This window comes from Brassica napus, chromosome A6, assembly GCF_020379485.1.
Source record: "Brassica napus cultivar Da-Ae chromosome A6, Da-Ae, whole genome shotgun sequence".
NCBI lineage: Eukaryota > Viridiplantae > Streptophyta > Magnoliopsida > Brassicales > Brassicaceae > Brassica > Brassica napus.
The window spans coordinates 17,308,412-17,325,486 of NC_063439.1; the positions used below are offsets into that span (position 1 = coordinate 17,308,412).

Here is a 17,075-nt window from a genome sequence, read left to right on the forward strand (position 1 = left end):
TCTTAGTAAACCGTACGCATGTGTGATGAGCGAGTTAGCTCGTAGTATAAGAGCTAACGAGCTTTGAGTTTGTTAGATGATGTGAACTGATTAGGATTGTATCAGTCGCAGCAGTTAGAGTGAGAGAGATCGCGATCGAGTCTGTAAATCGGAGCTCGCTTGTGAGCGGTTAGTATTTGCTGGTTTGATCCCAGCTCCGGTGAGCTATAGCGGCCACACCTAGTTAACGGTGTGGTGCGGTGAACACCGGGTCAACATATCACGTGTTGGTTCGAGGTTACATCGGAGAAGAAGATCAAATCGCTGTAGATCTTCACATGTCCTGTGCTAGGGTTACATATCATAATCATCTTTGAATCATTACATCCACGTTTTGACCACATATCAAGCCACTGACAGGGCGATGAATCAGAAAGGACCCCATTCTGGTCGGGATAGGCATATGATTATCGACAACTAGATGAGATAAGTCCTGGTCTGGATTTCGAGGTTGAGCTGCCGAATAGGAAAACAACTTACAGTCAACATGGAACGTGAACAAGAGACGCGGACGTGCGGAAGACCTCGTCAAGAACGAATGTGCGAAGTTTCTACTAACAGAAAATAGAAGCCCATTCCTTGGACAGGCGACGAAATCTCGATAGAGATTTTGCGGTTAGCCTCGAGAAAATCTCAAAATGAGATCAGCTGGGATCGACTCTCAATTCTCAACTGATCGAGTTTTGGGATTAGCCGTCTTTGAGACATGCTTCTGCTGTTTTCTCATGGTGGACAAACCCTATTGAGAGAGCAATAATTAATAATGTTGGTAGGGAGGAGGAACTGGTCAATAATATATATACTACAAAGTTCTTAGGTTATGGCCCAATTGCAAACCCTATAGACAAACCCTAATGTTTATGTATATTTACTTAAATTAAGGTTGCATGGAATCAGAAATCAAACTTGTGATCAGAGACACCATTCTTGGCAAACGAAACAGGAAACAGTTAAACGCTTTAATGCAACATTGCCTTGCCTATGTGTGTGTGTTGACATTGACATGGTCTTGACTCAGGCTGGAGTTCACGCAGCAAAGCTCTGTCATGGCACTCAAGGGAGCATGTCGATGGAGACATTGTTAGTACAATAATGAATCTCCCTCCCTCCCTCTCGCTTTGTAAAACTTAGGAACAACACATCAAATTTAAAGACAGTAAATACCACTCCACACAGTTTCATTTAATGTCAGTCACACAAAGCCGTTTTATTTATACACAAACAAAGCAATTAAAAAGGATCGAAACTGCTTGTCCAAGGAAGTTCCAGTAATCAATCATCCCTGAGGACATGTTCCCAGTCCGAGTATCCAGATGGTTCAGCACCGACGTGCATCTCGTTCTGCGAATCTCTACCTACTGTCATCATCGAGTCTGGCCAGAGGTGATCACAAATTTGCGTCTTGTTTCTTGGCTGATCGTCTTCTGAATCTGAATCTGAATTTGTGTCCAAGCTCTTCTGAACTTGCTCAGCTTCTCGGCGTTTTAGTATCTGAAATCTATCCATCACATCAGTCACGTGGCTGCTTCTGCCAATTTTAGCCATCTCCGAAGGTTGATGATCTGGATTATCCTCTCTCGTCTCTGTGAAGTTCTGAGAATTGAGTTTGCAATCTGTTTCCTGCGGCCTCAGAATCTGAAGCCTGTTTACAACACCAATATCTGAATCCGGGCAGTTCTGAGATTTGAGTTTGCGCTTTGTTTCCAGAAGCTTCAGAATCTGAAACCGGTCTATAACGTCATCATACTTTTCCCCTGCTGTGGGCTTGACGTTCCCATGATTTTCCTGTTCTAAACCACCGGTAAAGCTTCTGGACATAAGTGAAAATACTGCATCCACGGGATTAGAGTTGAATTTAAAGCTTTGTGGTGCGTCATGACTCGTTGTCACTACATTGTTCCCACCATAGCTCCCGTGCTTAATGAGTGATTCAGTCGTCTCCTGTTCTGCAGTATTTATGATGGAAACCGATTTCGTCGGGTTAAGAAAAGGCTCCTGCATAAAGGTTGATGCATCTGCAGAGACCTCTGAGAAATGTAAAATATGGAACTGTTAAAAGTAAAAGATGACTGTAACTTGTATGTATATATGTGTCTGTCTCAGTTTGGTGTTCTGAGAAAAGTAAAAGTAAAACAAATACTTTTGAATAATATTTGCAAGATAACGTCCAGAGTAAGTTATAAAGTTACCAACCTTTATTCTGCAATTTGAGATTATCAATCTCGTTCTTGATACGATGGTAGCGAGCCATGCAAGTCGAGGAACATAAGGCAGCTTCAGTTTCGAGCCAGAGATTCTTGTACAAGAGTGTTTGTGGGTGAATTTCTTCACCATCAGGAAATTTGGAAGTAAGTATGTTCTTAATACTCTGCAAAGTTAAGATTCCGTATAAAAGAAAGAGTTTACAAATATGGCACAAATATTATGTAAGTAAATACCTGGGTCAAATCAGTCGTATCCTTAACCACCGGTTCTTTGAGTCCAAAGCTGTCTAGTGGCTTGACATTAAATCCTTGACAGTCTTTAGCAACTACATTTGGGGCCTGAAAAGTGTATTCTTAAGCAACTAATAGCAAACAAGAACAATCAATGTATTTCATCTATCCAAAAAAAAAAAAAAACAAATAGCTCCGGAACATAGCACACAGATCAAGAATTGACCTATTCTCATGTGAAAACTCAAGTGCTGCTCATAAGAAATAAATGATGCGCTCATAGAGCATGCAAATAAGTATCTGCTTAACTTCGACCTACGATATAATTCATAAATGTCAGGGTCGAGCTGCATCACATACCTCATTAAGATCAACCACGTTTGGACATGAAACATTCATAGCTGGAGTTGGAACTGATGCTTCCCCTGCTATTGTCTTGTTACTGGTGATTTTCTTTAAGCACTTGGTGAGATTCTCTACTACTTTATCAAGGTTCTCAAGTTGTTCCGGCATCAGCCAGCTCCCATTGTTGAGGCATTCATATACAAGCACTTCTGACAGATTATGCATGGCATTAATCACGGAAGAAACTCTTGGAGAAGAAGGCGGGGATGGGAAATCTCCTTCATCACTTAAATGCTTTTCAGGTGATCGGCCAGTTGAGACATCATCTCCATCAGATCTACTACTCCCTTTGATACAAAGATCTGTCAACAAACTGGTCTTCTTAGCTCTATTCATCGTATCGAACAGTTGTTCCTGGGGCTTACATGTCTCTACACCGGCTTGAACATCTTCATTAGGCTGAATAGCACTACCTTCGGAAGGGGTTTTATAGTTGACAGCTGAATAAGCAGCATAGCCATTATCCGCTTTCATTGCACCACATGGCTCACTTCCCATAGAAAACACAGTAGGAGCTGAAGGCCCCTCAGAAGATACCATGAAGTGGTTCCAGGATCTATGCTCATTGGAATTCAAATCTTCAATCGCATTCTTCAAGGAGCTCTCAGAAATACCATTCTCAATGTCAGCGACCAACGTATTCGGCATCTGATAAAGGGAGGAGACACCACTACCTTCTCGTTTTTCCTTAAACAGAGAACCCGAGGACTCGACATTGAATTGTGGCGGGAGGGAAGAACGGAGACTCCTTGAACTAGGCGAGCCAACAGTCTTCTCGGACAAAGGCTTGACATGACCAGTGGCTTCACCATATCCAAGCAACACGTCGAAATTCACCGGTTCAACAGAAGAACCGTGCAAGCTAGATTGAATATTCTCAGGTGCATCACCAAAGAATGATCTCCCATCTCCTAAACGAAGCCCAGTCTGACTTCCATCAAAGAGAGCTTCAGTTTTCATGCTAGACATTGGTAAAGACGGAACAGGTACGCAAGGCTCCACGGAAAGACCAGGGGGAGCATTCATACTCTCAGGTTTATCATAGCCATGATGATGGTAATATCCTGGACGTTTATCATCAAAAGCATTAACACCAGAAGGCGGCATAGGCTTATAGAACGGTTCCTGAGAATTTCTGATAAGCATATCTGCTAAAGAAGCTGAGGTGTAAGGCACCCACTCATAGCGTTGCCTCTCTAAGAAATTCTCAGTGGGAAATGGCACAGCATCAGATGATGATCCCCTTGAAGGGTTAAATCCACTCGGTGAGAACATGTCTTTATGAGAATCTTCAGCCCTGGGACCACGGTTTCCTGCAAGAACACAAATCCGTACTGCGTTAAATCTTCGAACAAAGAACCAAAACATTAGAGGAAATAAAAAAAATGTGTTTTCACGGAGAAACAATGATCCAATAAACAGTAAACTCATTATCATACATTATTATTAACAGAGCAGGTCATGAGACGAAAAATTAGCATGTACTGAATCAAAACAAACATGGCGGGTGAAAATTCTAAAGCCGATAACATCAAATTAAATCTCTCCCCTCAAAACCCACAGTTCGAACCTATCACAGTACTATTTAAACACTAAACAGTTAAACCCCCAAATATGATTTCAAAAGGGGATTAAGATATATATATATACCAAACGATGAAGAAGGCGTCTGAGAGCGAGAATTATCACCATACGATGGATGATTGGACCAATCAGCCGGCGATCGGTGATAAGAGCCATGAGAAATCATCGGATCAAACCCTCCTTGGTTTGGATCATAGGAGGAATCAAAAGGTTGGATCGGCGGCGCAGAAGTTGGAGGATGAGGAGACGGAGAGGTAAGAAAGATCGGGTACGGTACTCCAGAGAAACCGCCGTAGCCGTAGCCGTAGCCATATCCATCTGCCATCGTTTTTCTCTCCCACCCCAAAAAGTAGAAGCGACTGGTGTGATAGAAGAAAATAAAAGTGTCTCTGCAGCTAAGTTAATCACTTATCATAGTTAGATAAACATTGGAAGTCCCTTAATGGGCCGTTTAATGGCCCAGAGAAACCATGTAATTATCTTTGACTAATATAATGAAAAATGTTTTTTTAAGTAACAAATTAGTTATCACCACAAATCTGTAACTAAAATTAATAGTAATAAGAATTATGCAAAATTTAGAAAATATATTTTAAAATAAAATTAATTTCTATATATATATTGTATTCTTATTCGAAAAATATCTTTTAATAAAAAGTTTAAAATTAAAAAAAAAACAGAAAACACATAACTAAATATTAATCAAATAAAATTCTTAATTTTATATAATTTACAGATGAATGATTTTTGAGATTTATTTTTAATAATAAATTTAGTTTACAAAAAAACATTCAAAAAATAATAATACGTAAAAAAATTTAAATGAAAACATAAATAATAATTTATTATTGTAATTATTAAATTAGTAAGCATATATTAATAATAAGATGCTTATATTCACATGTGCGGGCGTACACCTAGTTGTTTAATAAAAAGATACAAACTAACAATTCAGACAAAAAAATATAATATTTAATCTCTTTTAACTTTTTATATATTTCCTGGTTGACAAAATAGATTTCCATTTGAATATTTTTTATTGATCAACCCAAAACACTAAATGTACAAATAAATGAAAAAAAGCATACTGTTTAACTAAGTGCCTCCTTGTGAACAATCACGTCTTCATTTCTTTCGTCTCACATGTAAACCTAGGGGTGGGCATTTCGGTTTAATTATAGGTTCAGTTTGGTTTGGTTTGATTTATTTGGATCTAAAAAATCTTGAACCAAAATCAACCCAAATTAATATGATTTGGTTTTTGTTCGATTTGATTTGGTTCTACTTTGGTTTGTGTTTGGTTTGGTTTAATTTGGTTTTATTTGTATTTTTCAGTTCAACCGAATTAACTTTTTAGTTTTGTTCTAGTTCAACTACAAAAATATAAATATAAAAAAAAATAAACAAATCATCATTTGATGCTAAATTATTATTTCCTTCGTATTTAAACGTAAACCAAACATCACAATAAAATGTAGAAAATGTAATTCAATAATTTTATATTATTATTTTTAAGCCTAATATAAAAATTATAAAATAACTTTTCCGTTTTGATGTTAATGTATGAGATTCATATTCTTTTATTTTATTTTTAGTTGTGCTTATTTTATTTATTTTAAAGTAAATGTATAAAATTATGTTTAGTTGTTTAGGCTAAATGGTTAAATATATTAAATTTAATATTATTAGTATATTTAATTAATTTAATTAAAAAATACTTATGGTTTTCCAGTTTGGTTTTGGGTTGATAAAATCTTTAACCAAATGAAATTAACATATACTTTGGTTCGGTTTGGGTTCTGCGGGTTTTCTGCCCACTCCTGGTAAACCAAACGCCAAGCCAATTTCGTATAGAATATCAAAATACAATGAAAGCAAAGCCAAGTAGATAGTAAACGGCAAGAAGTTTGTTTCCCCATCAAAATTTTCAGAAGAACACAAAGCAATTTCCAAACTAGTTATATAATAAATTGGAGTATCTGTGAAATTCCACAGATACATGTCAGAATGAAAAAAGAAGAGAACTTATCTATTTAAAAACATTACTGATGCAAAGTCAAGAAGTAGCCACATTATACAGTATACGCAAGTTACCCTCATAAACTGGTCCCGGATAAGGTGAAAACTGAAACCAACAACAACCACATGCAACAACAACAAAAAAGAACCACTATAAAGTATATACAACAACAAGGTTTTACGGTTTTCAGATCATCAGTGAAGCTCTGAAGTCTGCGGTTAGACTGCACACTGATATCAAGAACAGGACCGCAACAACGGCCGCCCTAAGAAGTCCTCCGTATGAACATCTCACGGATATAATCTTCTTAAACAAGAATCCGGTTCTGTTCTTTGATCTCATTAGCTTCCCCTTCTTTATAGCTTCCCCGTCCGTATCCTCAACCTGTGTAGTTACCATTTATTTGTTACCATACTAATCTCACAGAGAGTAATAATTCATGTGAAAATGGTTGTTACTCTCACCTCTCTCTTGATAGTTTGCAGACGCAACCTTCTTGAGGCGTTTCCATGGATTATATAGTCAGTGGAACAACCTGAGGGTTGTTCCCGCCGAGGCTGTAACTTGATACCAGTTCTTGAAACATCATCGCTCATGTCACCTGCCGAGCGCTGTTGCTGATACGCTGGTGCAGTCTGCAACGAATTATATATATAATATATATTAATAAGAGTTAGTTAGAGATACTGTTTTCTTAATGAAACACACACAAAATGAAGTTATGAGTTTCGAACCTGATCTGGAACTGCACCGTCGAACTCAGACGGGAAAACAAAGTCTTGATCCTCTAAATCGTCTTGGAAATCAAGAACCGAATTGAGAAAGCGGGATACATATGTATCTTCTTCGTTTGTACCGTACTGAGTCTGAATCTGGAAGGTGTTGTCATGGTCACTAGAGCTAGGCTGAAGAAATGCGTTTAAAGAGGAGGAGGAGGATCCAAGCTCGTGTAATGGAGAGAACACTGTCAGGGACTCCAGCTCTGGAAAAGACAGCCAATCAAGATCTCCAAGCTGTGACACATCAAAATAAAAATGTCGTTTAGTTTACAAAACCACGAAGCAATGAGAATTGAGATAAGAAGAAAACTCACCTGGGAGGTTGTAGCCTCATTCCAAGCACCATTATGAGAATCACCAGAGATCACAAGAGAAGACTCAGGCTTCACCCCTTGTGCTTCAACGACCACTTTAGTCTCATCTGGGGAAGATGTGGGAGACGAGACAGCTTCTTCCACTAAACTTGGGTCTTGTTTCTTGAACAATTTGCATATAACAAACGGATTCTGCATTTATCAAAACAAACACATTATTATTAAGTCACACTTACATAACCAGTTTAGTTATTACACCTCTAGATTTTTTAATACCTGGCCAGGGTTGGTGCCACTCAGGTCGTGCTCGGTGGCGCGATACTCGTGCATAACCCAGTTCGTTCGCGTTCCCTTAGGAGCACGACCAGAGTGAAAAACCAGGGTTCTCTTCAATCCGATAACGTTGTTCTTGCCGGATTTGATCTTCCGGTCTTTTCCTGTGGCCTTCCAATGGCCTGCGATCGTTGACCGGTTCTGTCTACTTCCGGTAGGGTACTTCCGGTCCAATGGGGAGAAGAAGAGCCACTCTGAATCTTTTGTTTTGATCGCTGAAAAATCTATAACAACCAAAAAGCTTTGATTTAGTCCACACACTACTTACTAAAGAAGAAGAAGAAGAAGAAGAAAGTTAGGTGTACCAGGTAGATCCCAAGGTTCGCATTTGCAGATATCGATCTCTCGAATGGCTTTGACGTCGTCATCGTGACCGTTTATTTTCCTGCGGAGATAGTAACGGACTAGCTCCTCGTCCGTTGGACGGAATCTTAATCCCACTGGTAAGGAATCTAGCGATAGTTCTTTAATATTCTGATTCATTGTTGCGATTTCTTTTTATTTATCAGAGATGCTATTTCAAATTTTACAGATGTTTTAAAACCTAAGATCGGGTTCTATTTGGTAAAGTGAAGAAGAAGATGTGAAGTTTGATTTTCTTTTTTTCTTTTTCTTTGGGTTTATACTTTATAGAGGTGATGAGAGCAACGCGTGAAGTGCACGCGCTTAACCGAGTACATTACGCGTATGGAAGGAAATAAAAGTACGACTTTACCCTTTACGATAGGTAAATAGGAAGTTTGATGACTCAGTAACAATTACAAGAATTAGGGGTAAAATAGGGAATTAGTATGACATGTTGGTAAGTGTTATGTCAGATAACAAATGGCATGATGACAGGTGGAAGAGGGATTGAAGTTTCGCTGTCGGTCTCTCAGATGTTGAGTTTCTCGGAAGGTTCGATTTCTTGATCTTGACTTTTTGGGGGAAGTTGTCTTTTTTTTTATTCTCTGAATATTCGAAACTTTCCACGATCTTTATTATGAAGCACGCAGCAGCAACCATTTGAGTATGTTAGGGAGCACTTTCGTCTGGCCTACTGTAGCGAAAACGTTAATTAGTTTTTTATAAACGTTAATTAGTTGTAATAACGTTCTAATTTCCCCAGATATTAGAAGAAACTGAAGTTAGTGATATTACCGTTTCTTATATACTACCAAAAAAGGACCTTGACGACAATGAAAGAACAAAAAAATTGTTGCAGACGTGGTCACGTGTCTTGGCTTCACAAACTTTTAATTATGGACTACAACTTGCATGATGAGGAGCAATAAGGTATGAGTTTCCTTATTGCAGGGTGCGAGCAGCTACGCAGATTCAAGTTGCCTGGAGATACAGAAAGAGACGGCTCGGGGAGTTAACTCCTTTTTTTTTTGTCTGCAAGCTCAGGGAGAACTCATTACTCAAAAGAAACAATACTGATTGTCCTAGTTATTCAAAAGACATTGACAAAGCTTTACACATAAAGAAAAGTAATTACTTTATTTGACTAAACCGGTATTTTATTCTGCCTCTAAAGTTGAACTTGAACCAAACTTGGAAGATAATCAGTATTTTAATTTAGTTAGATACAGTAAACTATAGGAACGACTAAAAACAGGGCGAAAATCTCGTGGTCCACAAAACTTCTTCCATAAGTCTGAGTTTGACCATATCAATTTCAAATACAGAAACCCTAAATTTGCTCATGAGTCTATCTGTTAATCTCTAATATAAGTCTCTAACCTTCTGTAGATAACTAATCTTAGCAATCTCCAAATTAAATTTCTCAGCACACAAGACTAGATCGAAGGCTTTCCATAAAGTTCGGACCCGTCTTCATCTATTTAACCCGAACCATGTCCTCTTCATCTGTTCAGTCCTCGGGTCAACAATAAAATATTGTGTAATTTTTTCACTTTGCACAGCCTAAACCCAACCAAAAAGAAAACTAAATAATGGGTGGCTGTGCGAGTAGACCCAAGGAATCAGACATGAACAACGAAGAAAGCTCTGTTCCTAACAAGCCTGTTTCTGAAACCGTTGTACAAGAAAACAACACAGAAGAAAGCAGTGAGAAACAGAACCAGACAGAGACTGAAACAACTTCTGTCGAACCTAAAGAAGCATCTGAGGTCGAGCCGACTAAGGAAACATCTCCTGCTGCTGAGCCAGAGGTTGCAGCGGCCGTGGAAGAGTCATCTTCTGCTGGTGAGGCTGCAGCACCGGAGAATGTGGCTGCAACAGAAAACGCTGAAGCAGCGGTGGAGGCGGTTGTCGTTGCCACACCGGAAAAGGTTGAGGTTGACGTGGAAGCCACGAAAACGGCCGAGGCTGAACCGGTTAAAGAAGAGAAAGAAGCGGTTGTCGCTGTTTGATTGATTAAATCTGTGAGAATATTTTGAATGTTGTTGTATACCACTTTGATTCGATTTGCTACTAATTGATTTAATCGGCTTCGTTTGTTCTTTGTATTTCACAATGATTATTCTTTGATTCAGTTAATTATTAATCAGTTTTGCTTTGTGAAAAATTATAATCAGCATTTCTTTAGCCGATTTGGTATTTTAGTGTTTGAATTAAGATGTGGGCTTCTATTCTCGGTAAGTCTTCTTGTAAAACTAATCTACACAGTCACAGACTTCTTGCGAAATTGAGAAGACTTCATCTAACAGTAAATAAGACTTATCGGGAAGTCTTACAAAAAGTTAAATTTCTAACAAATTTCGGTTAATTTCAAAACTAATATGTTTATCCGAGAAGACTTTTCGTTTTTTTTTTAACAAAGAAAAGTTAGAAAAGTTTTCTAGGCAATTCATCTAGAGAAGTCTTATTCGCAAATAAATCTGAAAAAAAAATTTGATTCATGCGTTGAACTTGTGAGATAACTTGCTTACCATCATCTCAAAACACACAACTTCACAACGAAAGTGACCCACTCGTGAATGATCAAGAATCATGAAATTCAATGTTTATATGATCCCTTACAAAGTTTAGAATCAAAATCGTGGTTTTTTTGATGAATGTAAAAAGAAAATGAAAGAGATGTGAATTATGTGCATAAGAAATGAGATAGTAAGAGTAAAAATCAAATTTTTGGTGCATTAATAGCTTCATATTGGTTGTTCTTGATGAATATGAGGATGATAGAGTAAAACACTCATTTTCAGAAAAAACAATGGTGTTTCGTGAATATCTAACTTCTAAGGTGAATAGGGCAAATGAAATTTTCAAAAAAACGTGAATACTTTTGGGGTTGACTCCAAATTTTGAGTAATATTTGAAAAAACCCCAAAATTGTTTTTACATTATTAGTTAATTAATTAATTTATTTACCATTATTGTTAGAAATAAAACCATTTCTTAATTTAAAATAAAAGAGACCAAAATTTTATATCATTTACTAACTCTCTTGGTTGGTATAGCTTATGATAAAGCAGTAACCAGTATGCTATAGAAGAATTATGATATCACTAATATATTTAGTAAAGTTCTTGGTCAAGCAGTAAATTATTCATATATAAGATTATAATAAAAAGTAATATATGATATATAATTTCTTTATTTATAGATAATATAAATATATTTATATCTAATATTATATTTATTAGTTTTATATTTTTGTTATTAAAGTAATGAAAATTATATTTTAAGAGTGAAATATTATTGTTTTAAAAAATTTAATATTTTAATATTATAAAAATTAAAATTAATTTTGGATATAAAATAATTTTTTAATGTTTTGATATAAAATAAAATAAAGTACATATAATTATTTTAAAGATATATAAATTCAAAATGCAAATACTCTTCGAAAGATCAATATGAGAATTGAGTAAAAACATTTAGTGAACATTAACATCTTGTAAATACTTTGTAAATGTTTTTGTAAATACTTTTTTAACAAATATTGATGGTATAATAAGAAACATACTAATAAAAAACAACTTTCTATCCAAGCTTCCCTTTGCGATAAAATAAACATATATGCCACTGAACCTTTGTTTGCTTGCTGGAGTTTTCCTTGAAATGGTCTCAATCCCTACCATAGAATATGGGTTCGTTTTCACAAAGATGGGTTCGTTTTCACAACCTCTGTCTTATAATCGTATATGCGAGAGAAGTGTATTTTATGGCCTATTTTTCTTTCTCCGTATAGTTTTGATCTAGCTTTTGCACATTGCTCCTCGGTGACAATTAAATTGAATTCTCTCTTTATTTCATCAGCCTTTTTTTTTTGTGAACTTCAGGTTTACTTTTAATCTCTTTTCAAATATTGAAGCAATTAATGACATTATAACATCTTTGAGTGGCCCGATCTCAAACATATATGCTCATTGATGTATAGTTTGATCTACATTTTGTGCTTCCTTCTCTCATTAGAGAAATACACTCTCCATAGACACTCTGTCTCTTTGTCTGAACATTTAACCAAACTGTTTCGATGAAGACTTGTAAAGCTTAATGTCGTATCTAGTATCTAGTCCGTAAAGAGTACCTTAGCAAAGCAACCTTAAAGGCAGCATCACTGTCAAACGTCTTCTCCAAAACAGTAGCGGAGCTACTCCTGACATGAGAAAGACCACAAGCATTTTTCTAAAACTTGGCCTATTTTGTATATTTTTTTACTAAAATACCATATATATCAATAATTTGTTTTAAAAAGGCTGGGTTTTCCAAGTTTTTTGGATGGGCTGTAAGCTGGTGCTTGGCGTACTTCCCATCAGGGCTGGCATTGCTCCAGAAACAAGAACTCTTCATTGTCGACTGTGTTGGCACAAATCTCTTTACGCACCACAGCTTCTTCATCGTCATAAGATGATAACGAGTCGTGAATAATATCTTCATCCCATATGTCGTCGCCACTATTCACATCACTTGCTTCTTCTGCTTCTCTAGCAACATCCCCAAAATAAACTTTTAAATATGAACAATCTTTTTCATCAACTCTGATTCCACTGGTCTCGTCTTCCTCTTTTAACTAATCATTATCATCATCCACAATAGCTTCACAATCATCTTCTCCAGTTGCTTCTCCTTCTTCATCTCCTCCCTCTTTTCTTTTTACAGTTGTTTCAACTATAGTCTTTTTGGCTCGAATATCTTCACCTCTGATATTTTTGGTTTGAACTTTTTTGACTCTACTCGACCATTCCTCCTTATCGATAAGGAAGTTATCTCTCTCCTTCAGACCCATCTTTTTCTATAGAGTTTTCAGTTTTGTGAAGAGAGAAAAAGATGTTTGAGATTGTGAAGAAGTGAGAGAATTTGAGATTTGAGGGAGATGAATTGGAGATTTGAAGGTTTAGATTATGGTTATTTTGTTTTGTCAAAACAATGTCGTCTGCTAAATAATAATCTACGGCTGCTTAATCTAACACTACTAAAAGCCAGATATCATGGCATTCTAAGGTGTCCACGTAGGACAGTTAATTATAGCCAATCCCACAGCTTGGTTACTCCACGTCACAAACGTTTTTGTATATTTTCATTAGAGATTTCATTAGAGAAATACGAGTTTTTGAATATGTGTTTGGGTCATAAAAACTAATCTGATTTAGTGGGCTTTTAAAAATATTTTAAGCCCAGGTCATCACCAACAATTTTCCAAAGTATCGTTTCTTTCTTCTCAGCCGACTGTCGTATCTTCTTCTTCTCTTGCCTTTCCCCTTCCACCTCTTTCGTTACTCTTCTCCAGATCCGTTTCACCACTATCTGATCTAATCAATCATCTTATTGAACTTAATCAATGGATTCCTTTCACCTTCCTCTTCGTTTCTCTATTTATAAATCTCTTTCCATAGTTTATGTTTCCATTAAAATCCATAAGATTCTCTCAAGTAACTATCTCGATGGAATCCAAAGACAACTCTGCGGTCTCCAGCGATCAGAAGACCAACGAGAAGACGTTCGCTTCCTCCGTGACTATGAAGCCACACGGGAAGTCTACTGCTGCCTCGGCGATTGCGGCGAAACCTAACGGCAAGAGTGTTGTTTCATCTGACATTCCGAAGAAGCAAAAATCTGCTGTTGCTCTCTCCTCCGCGCATGGCGACCGATCGATGTTCTTCAGAGATGTTTCATTCGGCCCACACGAAGCTGAGCTGAGGTTTCGTCTGATTCACTTTTGGGAGGCTCGAAATCCAAACACGAAAGAACTCATCGGACAGGAGATGCTTCTTATTGACGAAGAGGTTCTTCTAAAAATTGTTCTTTATTAATTTCTACTGTTTTAAAATTGGTTGATTGAGATGGTATTTCTGATAATGTCAATTCCAAATGATTTATAGGGAACTGTCATCCAAGGTTTTATTACAGCAGGTCGGGTTGGGATGTATAAACTGACATCAGGTTCTATTTATAAACTGAGTAACTTCTTTGGATCCAGAAGCAAAGTCCAGTTTCGGGTTGCTGATCATAGGGCCACCATTTCGTTCTCTTGGAACTCTGATTTGAAAGTTCTCGAGAACCATCCGGTCCCAATTCTCGAAGACAGGTTCAGGTTCCATAGCTACGAGGAGTTTCAGGCCAACTGCGACCGCAGACTTGATCTTTATGGTAAGCTCTGCTGACTTTTTTTTGTGTGTTCATACTTAGATCTTTAGGTTATAATTAATCACCTCCAGTAACTACTATTTCAGTTCATTTTGTTACATATTTATGTTTTGGTTAGAATAATTAATCACATCCAGTAACTACTATTTCAATGAGTTTTTTTACATATTTATAGTAGATATGTGATTTGTGAACAGCTGATGAATAACTTCTATATACGTTTGAAATGATATTAGTTGTATAAGTCTGATATCTGGGACCTTTATATATTCTATTTCAGATTATGTTGGCCACATGAAACTGGTGAATGGGCAGACTATCACTGACCACACTGCTCTTGATGAAGTTGACATAGCAGAGAGGCGGCATCTGTGTGTTCATGTACAAACACATGAGTAAGTTTGTTTATTTATTTTTTAGACGCAATCTCTGTGTGCTTTTTTTAACAAATGGTTTTTATCCTTACACAGCGGACCAGTGATGAAGCTCTATCTATGGGACAATGCTGCATCCGAGTTCTGCCAGAAGTTCATATCGTATGGACGGACTCCAACCGTTCTTTTGGTCACCACAGTAAACCCTAAACATCTTGGAGGTTATCATTTTACTTAAAATGTTTCAATACAATATGTGATAATATCAATGAAATAATCGTTGCAAGTCTATAGCTTTCTTCCTTTATATTTTTTTTGTTGGTAATCAATTTATTTGTTATGATCAGGAACCCTTGCTCTTGCTTCTATGGCATCATCTAGAGTGTTTATGGATACTGATGTCCAGCCTACCAAGGATTATCTTGCATGGTAGGCATTTCTGTAGTCAGATCATTTTTCATACAGCTTCTGCTTTGTCATTTCATGTGACTCTCTAACATATTTTTGTGTTCCTCAATTTCCTCAGGCTGAGCTCTAACTTGGACATTGCTAATAAGATTACGGCAGAGGTTGTCACTAAGCCTGAGCCAGTAACACTAGAGGAGCTATACACTTACATCAAGCAGGAGACTGCTAAGGTACAAGGTTGATCTGTTTTATCATTCATTGTGACATGCTTGGGTATTTATGAATATTTTTCTCAATTTTGCAGGTTGCTTGGTTTGAGTGCACAGCAACTATAGATGATATTGTCCAGAGTTCTTCTTGGTATTATATTTCTTGCGGTGGATGTAATAGTAAGGCAATCAAAGGGCCTACTTCACTGATTTGCAACAATAAGAAGTGTGTGAAAAGGGAGGTTACAGGCGTTCCTCAGTAAGTATTTTAGACAGTGTTTTATCTACTTTTTGCAAGAAATAATAACTAATCATCTTTCATTGCAGATATCTCACTAAGATTGCTGTTTATGACAAGAGTGAACAAGCAGTTTTTGCCATTCTTGGTGATGCTGGTAAAGAGTTGACTGGGAAGCATGCATCCGAATTGGTTGCCAAATATTTTGAGGTAATTTCAAGTCTGTATATGTTGAGCCTCATATTGGTCTAACTAAAAATTAATGTATTGAATGTTAGTCAAATGAGGGATTAGGAGCTGACCATCCCGTGCCGGTTCCGCAAGCTTTACTTGATACGATAGGGCACACGCACAAGTTCATTGTCAAAGTCTCAGATCATAACCTAACAGGCAAGACTCAAACCTTAACTGTCACAAAGATACATCCACCAGAAGCTCCACTTGCTATAGCACACTTGGAAGAAGGCACTACTCCAGCAGTGTCCGATGATGTTTTGAAGGGTGTAGGTGATGAATCTGGTTCTTCTACAAGCTTTGAGCATTCTGCTGGTGATAGGGTTAGAAAATCCTCTGAGAGTCTTGAATCACTTGAATCAAAGCGTTCCAAGAGTGGCTAATAAAGCCTCAGCCTATCCTCTTATGCAGTGATTGTGTGTTGCTGCAGTTTAAGTAATGGTCTTATGTGGCTAATAAGTTTTAGGTACTGGTTTGTTTATTAAGTTATTGTGCTTTGTTTCTTTCATATCCAAACTTTGTCTTTGCAGCATCTGAACTATCTTTGTTAAAACTTTTTTGGTTATCCTTATGTTTGCTACTTCTTTTTGTTAAACATTTTAGTATTGATGTATCTGATGCTTTATACTTTTAGGTTCGATATTTAAATTGGGTCATGTGGACTTTATTTCCTGCTCTATTTGTTCTTTGCAATACTACCCAAATGGAACCTGGTTTGCCTGATGCTGATACTAAGCATTTATTTGAAAAGGTGAGGTTAAGATTGCTAATATTTACACATTTATACACGAATATTGCCTCTTACACTTTAGAAAATTAGCTACAATTACGTGTCTGATATATTCTTTTGCTATTAACACAAAATCAATCAACCTAAGTAATTCTATTAACCTTATTATTTGGTCAGTCTCAGATTACTCAGCCTTGTGTTGATTGGTTTCACAGTAATATATGGATTTTGATTAATTTACCATGTTCTGCTCTTAATCTATGTGGTGAAGCTTTGAGTTTCATTCGATTTTGCTCTCTTTTTAAAATATGAAAAGCTTGGTCTTGCTCTGTTTTGGCCATTCATTAACTTTCTGAGATGATTGGTTTAACCAGAGTGTAGTGATTTTGATGAAATCTTATAAAGCTCTGCTGTGTTTTTAGTTGTGGAAATTAAAAAA

The 17,075-nt window shown here is 36.9% G+C and overlaps 4 protein-coding genes across 6 annotated transcripts; 2 read left to right on the forward strand and 2 right to left on the reverse strand.

The window, feature by feature from the left end:
* Nucleotides 1–1,166: 1,166 nt before the first annotated feature.
* Nucleotides 1,167–4,851, reverse strand: LOC106347781. 3 transcript variants are annotated; one of them, XM_013787380.3, is made up of 5 exons: nt 4,569–4,851; nt 2,835–4,192; nt 2,478–2,582; nt 2,233–2,407; nt 1,167–2,066 (listed from the first exon to the last, which is right to left on the reverse strand). In XM_013787380.3, the coding sequence occupies exons 1-5, from the start codon at nt 4,786–4,788 to the stop codon at nt 1,312–1,314; spliced, it is 2,613 nt and encodes an 870-aa protein (XP_013642834.1). In that variant the 5' UTR covers nt 4,789–4,851; the 3' UTR covers nt 1,167–1,311. The 3 variants fall into 3 exon arrangements, with proteins under 3 accessions (XP_013642834.1, XP_013642832.1, XP_013642833.1); XM_013787378.3 differs by having other exon boundaries at nt 4,530–4,851; XM_013787379.3 differs by having other exon boundaries at nt 1,167–2,054; nt 4,530–4,848.
* A 1,620-nt stretch (nt 4,852–6,471) lies between these two features.
* Nucleotides 6,472–8,516, reverse strand: LOC106347780 (NAC domain-containing protein 62). The gene is made up of 6 exons (XM_013787377.3): nt 8,215–8,516; nt 7,853–8,133; nt 7,577–7,768; nt 7,218–7,496; nt 6,948–7,118; nt 6,472–6,867 (listed from the first exon to the last, which is right to left on the reverse strand). Exons 1-6 carry the CDS (start codon nt 8,390–8,392, stop codon nt 6,670–6,672), a joined length of 1,299 nt encoding a protein of 432 aa, XP_013642831.2. The 5' UTR covers nt 8,393–8,516; the 3' UTR covers nt 6,472–6,669.
* A 1,231-nt stretch (nt 8,517–9,747) lies between these two features.
* On the forward strand, nt 9,748–10,421 carry LOC106351796 (neurofilament heavy polypeptide-like). The gene has a single exon (XM_013791533.3). It carries the CDS (start codon nt 9,847–9,849, stop codon nt 10,264–10,266), a length of 420 nt encoding a protein of 139 aa, XP_013646987.1. The 5' UTR covers nt 9,748–9,846; the 3' UTR covers nt 10,267–10,421.
* A 2,943-nt stretch (nt 10,422–13,364) lies between these two features.
* On the forward strand, nt 13,365–16,573 carry LOC106392539. The gene is made up of 8 exons (XM_048781855.1): nt 13,365–14,446; nt 14,724–14,838; nt 14,914–15,038; nt 15,165–15,246; nt 15,344–15,455; nt 15,530–15,693; nt 15,762–15,882; nt 15,951–16,573. Exons 1-8 carry the CDS (start codon nt 14,221–14,223, stop codon nt 16,287–16,289), a joined length of 1,284 nt encoding a protein of 427 aa, XP_048637812.1. The 5' UTR covers nt 13,365–14,220; the 3' UTR covers nt 16,290–16,573.
* The last annotated feature ends 502 nt before the right edge of the window (nt 16,574–17,075 follow it).

Excerpts from the sequence above, each read along its gene's own strand:
- LOC106347781 (XM_013787378.3), bottom strand. The coding sequence starts at position 4,788 with ATGGCAGATGGATATGGCTACGGCTACGGCTACGGCGGTTTCTCTGGA. Across the intron at positions 4,193-4,529 it reads GACGCCTTCTTCATCGTTTG|GAAACCGTGGTCCCAGGGCT; the intron begins GTATATATATAT and ends GTGTTCTTGCAG. Across the intron at positions 2,583-2,834 it reads ACGTGGTTGATCTTAATGAG|GCCCCAAATGTAGTTGCTAA; the intron begins GTATGTGATGCA and ends TACACTTTTCAG.
- LOC106347780 (XM_013787377.3), bottom strand. The coding sequence starts at position 8,392 with ATGAATCAGAATATTAAAGAACTATCGCTAGATTCCTTACCAGTGGGA. Across the intron at positions 8,134-8,214 it reads CGAACCTTGGGATCTACCTG|ATTTTTCAGCGATCAAAACA; the intron begins GTACACCTAACT and ends TGGTTGTTATAG. Across the intron at positions 7,119-7,217 it reads ACGGTGCAGTTCCAGATCAG|ACTGCACCAGCGTATCAGCA; the intron begins GTTCGAAACTCA and ends AATTCGTTGCAG.
- LOC106351796 (XM_013791533.3), top strand. The coding sequence starts at position 9,847 with ATGGGTGGCTGTGCGAGTAGACCCAAGGAATCAGACATGAACAACGAA.
- LOC106392539 (XM_048781855.1), top strand. The coding sequence starts at position 14,221 with ATGTATAAACTGACATCAGGTTCTATTTATAAACTGAGTAACTTCTTT. Across the intron at positions 14,839-14,913 it reads GTTCATGTACAAACACATGA|CGGACCAGTGATGAAGCTCT; the intron begins GTAAGTTTGTTT and ends ATCCTTACACAG. Across the intron at positions 15,883-15,950 it reads TGGTTGCCAAATATTTTGAG|TCAAATGAGGGATTAGGAGC; the intron begins GTAATTTCAAGT and ends ATTGAATGTTAG.